At 44.9% G+C, this 12,595-nt stretch overlaps 1 protein-coding gene and 1 long non-coding RNA gene across 2 annotated transcripts in view; one reads left to right on the top strand and one right to left on the bottom strand.

The window, feature by feature from the left end:
* Positions 1-294: 294 nt before the first annotated feature.
* LOC116954486 (transforming growth factor-beta-induced protein ig-h3-like) overlaps positions 295-12,595 on the bottom strand; it is a 36,262-nt gene continuing 23,961 nt past the window's right edge. Inside the window, exons 8-16 of the mRNA XM_032975041.2 lie at positions 11,662-11,880; positions 8,782-8,919; positions 6,705-6,853; positions 5,797-5,936; positions 4,967-5,097; positions 3,421-3,551; positions 2,244-2,340; positions 1,966-2,069; positions 295-1,730 (exon numbers count right to left, since the gene is read on the bottom strand). Coding sequence (XP_032830932.2) covers positions 1,611-1,730; positions 1,966-2,069; positions 2,244-2,340; positions 3,421-3,551; positions 4,967-5,097; positions 5,797-5,936; positions 6,705-6,853; positions 8,782-8,919; positions 11,662-11,880 — 1,229 coding nt within the window. The 3' untranslated portion in view covers positions 295-1,610. The remainder of the gene's footprint in view (positions 1,731-1,965; positions 2,070-2,243; positions 2,341-3,420; positions 3,552-4,966; positions 5,098-5,796; positions 5,937-6,704; positions 6,854-8,781; positions 8,920-11,661; positions 11,881-12,595) is intronic.
* LOC116954494 (uncharacterized) lies at positions 5,002-11,719 on the top strand. The gene is made up of 3 exons (XR_004404720.2): positions 5,002-5,127; positions 6,845-6,908; positions 11,606-11,719. It is a non-coding gene; the product is annotated as an uncharacterized LOC116954494 (long non-coding RNA).

Genomic DNA, 12,595 nt, shown 5'->3' with positions numbered 1-12,595 from the left:
AGGTTATGATTCGATTTAACAAAGGTCGAAAGCATGAATGCATTCGCTCTGTTCATCTGTCCGTAGCTCAGGATCACGATAAAGAACACAATTATGCGATACGAACCAATTTGTGGTATGGAGTTGTGTCGCTATTAGGGATTTAACACTGAGAAAACGAGTTAAATTGTTCAATTGTTTTGTCACATTACCATGCGATGTCATCTCATTGCGTGGCTTGAAATGTGGTGCAGCACGCGAAACATCACAACACGGGTCCAGACTCGCACACAACACAAACACACACGCACAAAATGATGTTTTTTGTTGAGATTAAATGTGATAAAGAAAAAGAAATGATACACACAAGTAAACATTTACTATGTAGTTGCCAAAGCCTTTATATTTTGAAATGTTAACTTTAAATGTTATGCTTGAAAAGTGAAAAGCTATGAGAGCCCAATGAAAATAGGGAGGGCTTATTTGCAGAGCGGACCTGAGCTAAGATAATAAATGGGACGATGTACACCGAGGTCAAATTTAAGGTTATATTTGCAGTATTTTTAATGGAAACAGCTGATATTTATGTTTCTTGATTGCACGTAAGCATAAAATATGTCTGAAACAATTACCAATGAGGGATTTTTTTAAATCAAATATTGTGATTTTATAAGTTGACTTGGGCCGACCCTATCCTTACCACTAACATTAACATTGGCCGTATTAGTCTTTTGAGAATTTGCTCTACAATAACTCAAACTTTAATTCTAACTCCAACACAAACCCTATCCTAAACCATAACTTTCCCTATCCTGAATGTTGACACGAATACTCATCGTTTCCCTGGCACTAACACTAGCTCTAACTCTAACACTAATCATTTCACGATAAGACTACTCCAATCACGAACACTGCTTAGAGTCACTGATTCCACCACTGTATCATGATATTCATATTCCTTCCACAATCCATAACTCTAACACTTTGTCTAACAATAATCTTATCCCTATCTGTACCACACACCCTGTCTCTAGCATTAACCCTCCCACTATCTCTAACACTAATCATATCTTCATTTAAAGCTTTCGTGACTGCAGGGATTCATATTCTTGGTTCTTTCGGTAAAGTCATGTGACTTTACCGAAAGAACCAAGAATATGAATCATATCTCTAACCCCAGCACAAATATTGTCACTAACATGAACCCTATAGAATTAAATGAATCTCTCACTCTCTCCCTAGAATGAACTATCTCTTTAACCTTAGCCCAATTGTTATCACTAACAAGAACCCTATTCCAAACATGAATACCTGACCCGAAACAGTAACCATATCCCTAACCGTAACACCAACACTACCTCCATCACTACAGTCATGCTAACCATAGAATAATCACTAACCACAGCACTACCTTCACTAGTGTCCAAATCACACCCTAAGGATGCACTGGTTCATTTATTAAGATACATTTTTTTCACTCGCAGCACATGCATCAAATTGTGCATGTGGGAATCAATTAAATGGATTCGTATGACCCCTGTAGCTACTGGAGGGTGCCACATTTGCACAATGTGTTAAAAAGATAATGAATCGTGACAATTCTTTGACTCGAGAGGCCACGTTGTCCATTGTCACATGCCCACAAACGAGTCGTGGCCGTGTGTTTCCACTTTGCCAGCTTGTTTCCGAAGTGAGGACTTTGCCACCAAGCCACGCAATCTCTTCCTGGACACAGCGTGCCCTGGGCGTTTCTGTGGGTAGGAACAAGGGTTAGGATGGGGTTAGGGGCAGAGAGAATGTTAGTGAACGTGAACGTCAAACCAGAGCACAGTTGTAACGTAAACTCCACATAAATCGGAAAAGGCCTAGACATTGGTGATTGAGGCGAATGTTAATGTGTTGCTGTCTGCCGAAGGGATCTGAAAGTCCTATTGGGCCCTCAGAAGGAAGAGAATCCCCAACCCTGGAAGTGACGACGGCACTCACCCAGTGCAGGGGCTTGTGGGTAAGGCGACGGTAGAGCTCGAGGCCCGAGGGGGCACCGGGGCCGAAGTTCACGAGGGCATGGCGCCGGCGCGACGGTCTCTGGCCTGGGGAAAGAGGATCGACAATATCAGCCCTCTGCCACTCACCTTAACACAAAGGGCGTGGGTCATGGTTCCCAGCCCTGATCATGAGGGGCTGTTGGCTTGCGAGGTGGTCAGGAGATTACAGCAATTCATTTTTCTTTGTTTGTCTGTGCATTGAATCTCTGTGTGCCTCACCCAGCACTCCGTCAATAACGTGTATGACACCGTTTGTGGCCATAATGTCGGCCTCGATCACCGTCTGCTTTTCGTTAATGGACATCACTCCACCTTTCTGCAAAAAGGGGGTATAACGTGGGGAAGACGGTCGCGTTAGTGGGGCCATCAATGACATATAGCCTGCCCTCTCAACATATCAGTATCATCACAACCACCACCATTACCACCAGCTGCATCAGTATATATTGCATGTCCCATCATCAGCATGGTTTTAATCACCATCACCACTACCGTCAACGTGGTCACTGTCATTACCACTATTGCTAATATCATCACAATCACCACATCATCATTGTGGCAATTTAACAAAATGGATTAGGAAGGAAAATGTCACACAAAAGAACAAAAAACTCAACACACCCATTAATAACACTGGCCTCATAAGAAATATATAGATAATTAGCATTCATAAGAGTTGGAGCTCGTAATTGACACCATGGGGCTTTATGAGAATTACATAAAACAAATTATGATGACCAGTTTTTAAATCGGCAAATTAATAGTTACCTAATAGTAGCTATTTATTTGGCACAAAGGAACAGCAGTACGCCCCTCCCCCCGTTTGCCCCCCATTCAGATGCAGCTGAGGGACACTCAATTTGAGGTGAAGTGATCACGTGCCAATACCAATGATGCTACAAACATTGCCATTACTTCCTACCTTCTGCCAGATCTTGAACAGTCCACACCGACCCTCCAACATCTGCTCTGACAGTCCTATTCCCCGAATGGATTTTTTTTGCGTTATATAATTACATGGGTCTCTATGTAATGTTGTGGGTCTCTATGATATATCTCAATGTAAGTCATTGGTGACAAGGCTGAGGATCATCAACTCACTATACTTGAGAACCCGGTTTAATCAGAGGCGGCTTGACTTGAACTCATGATCTCAGTGGTAATGGCTCAACCCTCACCGTAATATCTTTAGAGATGTGAATCTCAGTGCTCAGTGAGATTTCCTGAGAGATGTGAATCTCTTAGAGATATAAATCTCAGCGATTAGTGAGGTTTCCTGAGAGATGTGAATCTCAGCGATTAGTGATATTCATTGCGATGTGAATCTCTGAGAGATGTGAATTGAGCCACGTAAACCCAGCGATAGAGGTACGTGCACGGGGGTGGGTGGCGGAACCTGCGTGACGTCGATGTTCACGCCGCTGAGCGCCATCACCAGGTTGGTCCCGATGGGGATGAGGCCCCCTCTCACGAGGATCCCCGAGCTGACGTGGCTCAAGAGCAACTCCTGTAGCTCCTTCGAGTTCCCTACGCCGCACACATACTCACACAGTTAGACTCCCGCTGAAGCTTTGTCACTGTTATTGTTTCAAATGGGCCCTTAGTGCAGATTAAATGTACATCCTTTACGTCCATGCACTGGTGGACCATAGCCCTCCATGCTGTGTAGGTCGTCGGGGTTATTTTACTTAACTTCACAAAGCTGGTCAGTGCAGATTGGTGGAGGGAAGCATATACATGCAAGCATAGACGTACAGTAGCACAATGTATTTTTCTGTGCTGCCCACAACGTAGCCCTGCGGTAGCCTACAGCACCTGTTTATTGACTGTGGTCACCAATCCAAGCACTATCCAGGTTCAAACCCGCTTAGCTTCTGATATCTGGGAGATTTGATCATAGGCGAAAAATCTAAACTAATTAAATAAACCATAACATTCTATTGAAAGTAATTATTAATAGTTTTTTTTTATATAATAATTACCTGTATTTGTCTTTAATTGTATTTAATTGGTGATCATTAGGCCTGTAACAATTCACAGATTCATCGATTAAAATCAATTCTGATGTTCACGATACATGCATGAGATCGTGAGCATTAAAATAAACGATATCCGTAAACGTTGTATGTAAATAATTGTGAATCGCACCCGAGAGGACGATCACTACAGAGATGGAGTGATGATATAAGTTCACGTGCGGGAGCGATATGGACTGTGGAACTAAAGGGCTATGGGGGTGGGGGGTGGAAATAGCGTGGGTGGTCTTCATCCAGGAGTGATTAGATAACGGATAATGATGATGCAATTTTAATTCTAGGCAATTTGCGAACGTTCATTACAAAGTAATTAATCCTCTATAATTAGTGCATGATTATAGATTATTATAATTATGGGCAGGGAATCATTCCAACCCTACGTTCTCTCCATACAGTTTGTCTTAGAAATAGCGTGAGTAAATATACCATATCCTGCATATCATATTTTTGGGGAGGTCCCATAAAACTGTTAAAGACAAAAAGAATGAATATCGCAGTTCTGAAGCTCGAGAACTGAACAGTGTGCGAAGCAGAACTAACTTCGCGTCAGCTGCACCTCTTCAAAGTGTACACCATGCAATAAACATCATGCGCATCTGTACAACATATAAGTGAAAGTTGCTTTATACCTTGAGATGAAACACTATTTGTGTTTTAATCTAATGCAAATTTCTGAGAACTGAAACATGGGCAAAGAAATGCCGTCATGGATATAATGGGGTGTTGTAAATTAAATTGATATACCAGGGCAGCCCAACCCTGAATAAGCACCGCATATCAAAGACATGCTATACATGCTTTTATACTCCACTCATTACCAACACTGAACCAAAAAATCAATTCATGATTGGAGGAATGTGTATTTTGTCAAAGAGAACAGCGCCACGCGGCAGCGCTGGAACATACGGCTGAGGCGAGCAAGCTCGGCGACGGGGAGGGTCCCGAAGGCCTCGTTCGTCGGAGCGAAGATCGTGAGGTCTACTGGCATTGACAGCTTCTCCGCAAACCCCGCCGTACGCAGCAGCGACACCAGCATCCTGCGAGGGATCGGCACGGGTGGCATGCAGGTAAGTGAGCGGATCCGACGTCGGTGGGCTCCTCCACTCGTCTAATCGCGACGTGTGGCTTGCCTAGTTGAGGTATAAATTGCCATTTGATGAGCATTCATGTTAATATTGGGTTGTGTTGCTACTAATTGTTAGGCTTGTAACAAGTCACTAACCCACTGATTAGATAACACCAGCTTTGGGATTACAATTTGATTCAAGAATCAATTATTTGTTTTGTCTCGTATTTACCGCACACGCACACTCACACACCATGCACGCATGCCTATACATGCACACACACTCAAAAACACTCGCTCATGCATATAGAGATCCCCTGCATAGCCTTAATAGACTGTTGGGGCAAATGCTCTTAGCAAGCACCTATGAAGGGCGGCACGGCACATGAGGAGGAGGGTGGCCAGCACCACACCCGACCGCCTTTGTCTCCCCAGTGGTAATGTTTACACATCACGCTAGGTACTCATTTGAGGCTCGGTCGACCTAGGGAAGGCCCAGGACCGTTTTAAATCATTGTCACTGGTGTTGGCAGTCAGCAGGAATTGAACTCCGGCCGCTGGGTTCGTAGCGCAGTGCGCGAACTGCTCCACTACCGCTCCCCACACTCACCCATGCACTCACATGCCAATACACATAAACCTATATAGACTTCCTAGCCCATCTACTCACGTGAATCGAGTGTCTGCTTCCAGCATGTTCATTAAGGTGCTGCGGGGAGGGGGGGGCAGGGGTTTGTCGAGGATGAAGATAGCCCCATTGCGCGCCGTCCTGTCCTTGGTGTCCACACACGAGCTCTCGATGCACAGAGCCTGCGGTGAGACCAACATGGACGGGAGAGTTCTAGTTCAGAAAGGTTGTCCCAGTGTTCCAAATCATTTATAAACATTGGGATTTTGTGCTGGTTAAAAATTTCACGGCCTCATCCTCAACTCATGATATGCGTAATTGGCGGGACACATTCAACAACAAAAATGCCCTTATACCAGAGTTCCTTCCATCATATTTCGTGCTATTTTTGGCCAAAGTAAAATCATTAATCTCCTTCGGGCACACATCTCATAGAACACGTCATGGAATATCTATATTACTAATCTGGCTAATGAGACATTGAAGAAAATTGGGTTTTTATCAACGCCAAAGTCTTCTGAACAATTATCACTACGATGCAAATCAAACATTACACTCCCAAAAATCAATGGAAATGGTGCCGAGCAATGGTCCACGCTGTCCAGAACCCTTCCTCGCTGGGCAGTCCCAGTTCAGTACTCTCCTGTAGTATTGGCTTGTGCATGCATTGTATAATTGGTTCGTGATGTTTTTGTCATTTCAAATATGTTGGGTTTTTTAATATTGCTATTTATGTTTTATATATTAAAAACCAATATGAATAACATTACAAGCTGCACATAATTTTTTCATGGAAAATTATAAAGGCGGTGGGGGGGGAGGGGGTGTTAAGGACACGGATACACTGGGGGAAGTGGTGGGGTGGGGGAACCCAGCCCTAAATGAGCCCGGTGATCCGAGGACACACTGTGCGGCTCTTCGCCGAGTGCGTGGCCAAGTGCGGGAGTCACCCGGTGGTAGATGAACACTCTGAGGGTCCCCCCGGCGAGCGTCTCGAGCCGCTGGCCGTTGAAGAGGCGGTCGGAGAGGTAGCGCCCGCGCACCACATGCGCCAGCATCTTTTGCTTCAGCTTCTCTCCCCTGTCCGCAGTGAAAGACTCTGCGGAGGAGAGGGGTCACAAGAGACATGGGAGAGGACAAGACGATCAGCTCTGGTGGGTTTCTCGCTCTCATCCTCCCCCTGAAGGGGCTCGTCATAATCGTCACATCACAGCACAACGACAAGAGCTCTCGAGTCAGTACGTAATGAGTCACACACCCACCCCATTAGAGATTCGATAGTGTCACGAGTCATGGTCCAATCTGATGCAATAATTAATATTTGCACGGACTTGTTTTATTGTTTCTCGTAGTTTTGTCTCTAATTAACAGTGTTATTTGTTCCATTCGCCTAAATTGAATATAACCATGTAAATATTTACCAATTTATACAAGTCATGTACAGTATAATAATAATAATCATCGCATGCACAATTAATTTAATTTAAGAATACATTTTATTTGTTGAATTAATTTCAGTGTTACTCGCCTCCTGTGAAGGCCTCGGATCAAGCCCTGGGATTGATTTTTTTTTCTCTCAGTGACAGTGAGCTTTCATAATTGAGCTCCTGGGTTCATCAGCCCATCACCACATAGTTCCTCTGGGTGAAAGGTTTTCCATGAAGAGTAAGTATAACACCTCTATGCAGCCACGGTGAGGGTGGTAAAGACTAGGTGATTGTGGTTATGTTTCGGTGAGGATGGTGAAAATTGGGTGAGGAAAGTGAGGACTGGATGAGGATGGTGTTGTACTCTTTGGTTCTAATCGGTAAAGTCACGTAAAAGTATAAAACAACAAAAAATAAAAAAATTTAAAAAATCACGACGTTTCGGCCACAACACAAGTGGCCTTCATCAGGTGAAGGGACCAGACTGTCTCGAGGACAGCGCTGGAGTGAACACAGCCAAGCTCAGACCGCGACCTTTAAGCTTGTGTGAGAGGAATTAAGGTGCCTTGACAAAGGAATTAGCATAAAAATTACCATTTAATTGGCAGACTTAGCATGATGAACGGTGTAGAGGGGGTGAACATGTGCAGACTGGCGAGGGGGGGAGGGGGAGTTTACATATTGATGGTGTGAAAAGGGAATTTAAGCAGCTGCGAAAGTTTGGGATACCACTACTTGAAAAAATATACTGTACCATTGAAAATTAGTTTAATGTTTGGTTTGATTCAGAACATCTTTCCAATGGTTGCTTAATTTGAAACCATCTTCTCGGTTGAAATTGTGTCTGTGTTTGTAAATCAATTTGAATTGCCTCGTGAACAAATCTCTGATAAAAACCCGTGGGTTTGCAAAGAACCTTGGTATTGGAGAAAATTACATCGTGATCACCCACAGCATTGTAACAGTGATCAGCTACGGCAGAAGAATTTGTTCTGCCGTGTTTCAAATCTGATTTGTGCTCGCGAATTCGGTCAGAGACATGTCGTTTCATCTCCCTGATATAGCAGTCACCACAGGTGCAGATCAATCTGTAAACTCCGGGGTACTGTAAGTCAGGAATGACATCCTTCACGGAAGGGATCAGGTCACGGATTTTGTGTACTGTATTGAACAGGACCAGGATCTTGTGTTTGTTTAGAATTTTGGAGATCTTTTTAGTAACGCCTGCAAGCTTGAAGGTCGCGGTCTGAGCTTGGCTGTGTTCACTCCAGCGCTGTCCTCGAGACAGTCTGGTCCCTTCACCTGATGAAGGCCACTTGTGTTGTGGCCGAAACGTCGTGAGTTTTTTGTTGTTGTTTTATACTTTTACGTGACTTTACCGAATAGAACCCAAGAGTATGGATCCTTGCAGTCACGAAAGCTTCAAATCTAGAAAGGATGGTGTTGGTTGGGTGACAGTGGTGAAGGTTTGTTTGAGAGTAGCTAAGGTTGGGTCAGCGTGGTGGGGTCTCGGTGATCGCAGTGAGGGATCAGTAAGCGTGGTAAAGGCTATATGAGTGTGGTTATAGGTCAGACTATTTTAAGGCATGGTGAGGTCTACCAGTGACGGCACTGTCCTTGACTGTGAGCAGGGTGTAGCTCTCCTCGTGCTGGAGTTGGGCCTTTGCCCCAGACTCTTCGAGCAGATCCATGAAGGTATTGACGCCACTGTCTTCCGCCACCTCCAGCACGTCCCTGGCTGATGGGAGATGCAGAGACGACAGAGAGGATGGCAGGGATTTTATATCGCTTTTCAACACTGCAAAACATGCATGGCAATTCACTCCTGGTGGAGGGCCTCCCCACATTGTGCAGGTTTTGGAAGTTACATGACTATGCTTCATCATGCTGGTCAGTGCGGGTTGGTGAAGGTGTGAGTATAGATATAGTATATACAAGTGCAGCACAACATGAGCTTCAGTATACTGTACATCTCTACGGTTGTGGCTACTCATTATACGTTGTGGCTACTACTCACTTGCCTACTCCAATTTTATCGGCAACTCAAAACATACTTTGTGAGAAATGTAGCCTTGAGAACAACAACGACAGTGCAGCTTGCTGCACCGTCCTCTGCTGACCACCCGTAACACAGCCCTGCAGCCACGTATGACAACCTGGTGTGCATGGTAGTTCCCCATCCAAGCACTACCAAAGCTCAAACCTGCTTAGCTTCTGAGATCTGACAAGATCTGGTGCATTCTTACTATGGCAGGTCATCAATTTCACTGAATGGGAGGCAGTGAATCTACTCGTCGAATGATGAATAATAATGATAATAACAATCGTGTTGATAGTGATTAGTCAAACAAAAGGGACTGTACTGCCAGGTGTACAGAGGCACAACAGCCTGTGTACATGCATCCGTGCAGTGGCAACTGCTGAATTGGCAGGTGAGGTAGTAAGCCAAGCCGAGTGAGGTTCTGTACTCATGGACCTACGACACATCACAGTTGATGTAGGCTGTTCCTATTAGTGCCTGCTATTGTGAAGGTGCAAGTGTTGCGGAGGAGGTGACCAGTTCGCTGCTAACGCTTGTGTCTCACATTGAGCTCTGAGCCAAGTAGGATGCGGAGGTGGTTCCTTGACAATGATCGCAGTGTTTGTGTCACTCTTGAGAATTTGGATGTTGTGGAGGGTTCTTTCTTAATGGCAACATTTCATTGGTGTTACGTGAATACAAATGGAACCCTGTGTTGTGTCCTTCGGTTGACCGGTCACTGTTTCAAAGGTCCGTTCAACCAACAGGCCACGTTGGTCGGTATGGCACAGTGTTCTTGAGTGGTAGAGAAAGCCCTCATTTCATTGCTTCTGTTGATTAATTGACCATCATCACTGCATAAGTGACAGAGGCAACGAAACTGTGGAAATTAAACTGTCCTCTCGGTGTGGCCACAGGTAGTTTAGCAAGTAGGAATGTTGATTTGTAAGTGTACAGCAAATGTGAGGCTGTTGATTTGTGTGTCGATAGTTTATCTCCCTATAATCGACAGTCTGATGCCCAAAAAGAGAGGCTGAATTTTATTATTTCCCGGGTGAATTTTATTGCCGGATGGAAGTCGATAAAATTGAGGGAAAAGCACAAACATAATATTATGACAATGCTAGTCAAGATAATAAGTTATAATCACGACGATAGTCATAATGTTGGTGACCATAAGAGTGAACAGGGAAATAATGATTTATGAGAGTTATGATGATGAATTGTTCTGAAGGGCCAGTTGCGTTCAGTGTCTCGAATAGATCATCTTCAATTGATGTGGAGGTTTTGCTGTAAACACCAGAGGCCAGGTTCACGAGTCATTTGTATGCGTCTTTCTGGCCGACCGTGACAGATTGGTGCATCGCATGTGAGACACACGCATTAGGGCCCTTAACACACCCACACACGCACGGCAGTCACACACATGAAGGGCCATAACGTTTCACCATAAGCTCTCTCACGGATACACACACGCACACGAAGACGAAATTCAAAAACAAACAGGTCCATACATTTTGATTTAAAGCTTTCGTGACTGCAGGGATTCATATTCTAGGTTCTTTCGGTAAAGTCACGTGGAAGGGAAACAATAAAATAATACAAATATAAAACAATAAAATTCTCACGACGTTTCCACTGCAACGCAAGCAATCATCATCAGGTGTGGTTTTCACAATAAAATAATGAAAATATAAAACAATAAAATTCTCACGACGTTTCGACTGCAACGCAAGCAATCATCATCGTGAGAATTTTATTGTTTTATATTTTTATTATTTTATTGTTTCCCTTCTACGTGACTTTACCGAAAGAACCAAGAATATGAATCCCTGCAATTACACTTTGATATAAAATAAGTACTGTATAAGATATATTGGTTGCCACCACTAGGCAAGTTTCAGGCATTCATATTGCAACACTTAACATCCCTGTTGAGCAACTTTGTTGAAAGTCGATTCGATGCTAGTGCTCGCACATTGCGTCACACCTCCCATGTTTTCCCGAAAACTGCAAAATCCAAAACCATTCAAAATAGTATTCACCAATATCACTCACCACATCTGTATCAACAAAAAACAAAACTCCCAACAATATTTAGAACATGAACGTGCAGATGTAAATGCGCGCGTTAGATCACGTTTGTGTGGGTGAGAGTGCGTTAGAACACGCCTGTCCGTTTGTTCGTGCGTTTGCGTGTTTCCGTGCACGATTCACTCTGCTCTATTGAATCCCATAAAATGGAGGCACACTCAATGGACTGGCTAGCCAGCTTGTGCTCTCGATTGCATCTGCCTTTAATAGCACATATATTCAGTGGCATAGCGTGGTTGTCATGGGGCCTCCCCCTGTCCAATCTTGGTTCCTCTGTGTATCCTGGCACCTGGGGCCCTCCGGCCTGTAGGTAGCAGTGCAGCTGCACTGCTTGCGCGCTCGGTAACTGCGTCCGCAAATCCCCACCGGAGTCGGGCAGCACGAGGTGGTCGATGAGGTGCACGACGCCGTTGGTGGTCACGATGTCACGCCGCGTCACCTCGCCGCCCCCGCGCAGGCGGATCGAGGAGCCCTGGCACGATGCGACGAGTGCGGGCGCCCCCCCGGCCGTGGGCAGCACCACGTCCTCTCCCAGCAGCGACTCGGAGCAGATCACAGAGCGCATCATGTGGCCCTCGAGCACCACTGCGCACAGCGGCGAGGAGCAGGGATTGGCGGGGAGGAGCACACAACGTGAGGAAGGACATCGCTGGTGACATCCTTGTAATAACGTCGTCATCATCAACCACGCTCCTCAATCCATTCCTGAATGAAGGCCCCCCGCCCCCCCCCCCCCCCAAAGCCACTGCCATCACTCACGATGCTGCGATGTGATAATCAACGTGGCACCTGCACACGTGCTGATTTAATAAAAATAACGTGGCTGATGATGAAATGATTATGTGCATTTATATTACATTATACTCTAGGGGGAAGTGCTGCCAGCATGCACCTATTAAGGCCACCACCGTACACTTCTCACAAATGACACTCATACCGAACAACCCGAGAGGGATGATTATCAGCGGAGTGTATTCCTGACCGTGTGAACTTCCGCTTGCCTCTGACCGCAGGACCATTCGGTTTGAGTTATGTGTGTATGATTCAAGATGAGGGAAGAGCTGTGACGCAGTGGTTCGTGCATTGCGTTATGAACGCGGCGACCTGAGTTTGATTCCTGGCCGCGGCCAATGCCAATGGATAATGATATCTGAAACTGTCCTGGGTACTCAACTTTCACCAACCTGAAGCATAGTCAAATAACCAATATGACACGCACAGTGTAGAAGGCCTTGATGCAGGGATGATTTGACAAAAGGAAGAAAACTAAAATTAATGGAGATCATTGGACATGATTATC

Source organism: Petromyzon marinus, chromosome 3, assembly GCF_048934315.1.
Source record: "Petromyzon marinus isolate PM22_M1 ecotype Great Lakes invasive population chromosome 3, UKy_Petmar_22M1.pri1.0, whole genome shotgun sequence".
Lineage (NCBI taxonomy): Eukaryota > Metazoa > Chordata > Hyperoartia > Petromyzontiformes > Petromyzontidae > Petromyzon > Petromyzon marinus.
Note: the sequence above shows the minus strand (reverse complement) of the source record. Positions and strands in the feature narration are given on the sequence as shown.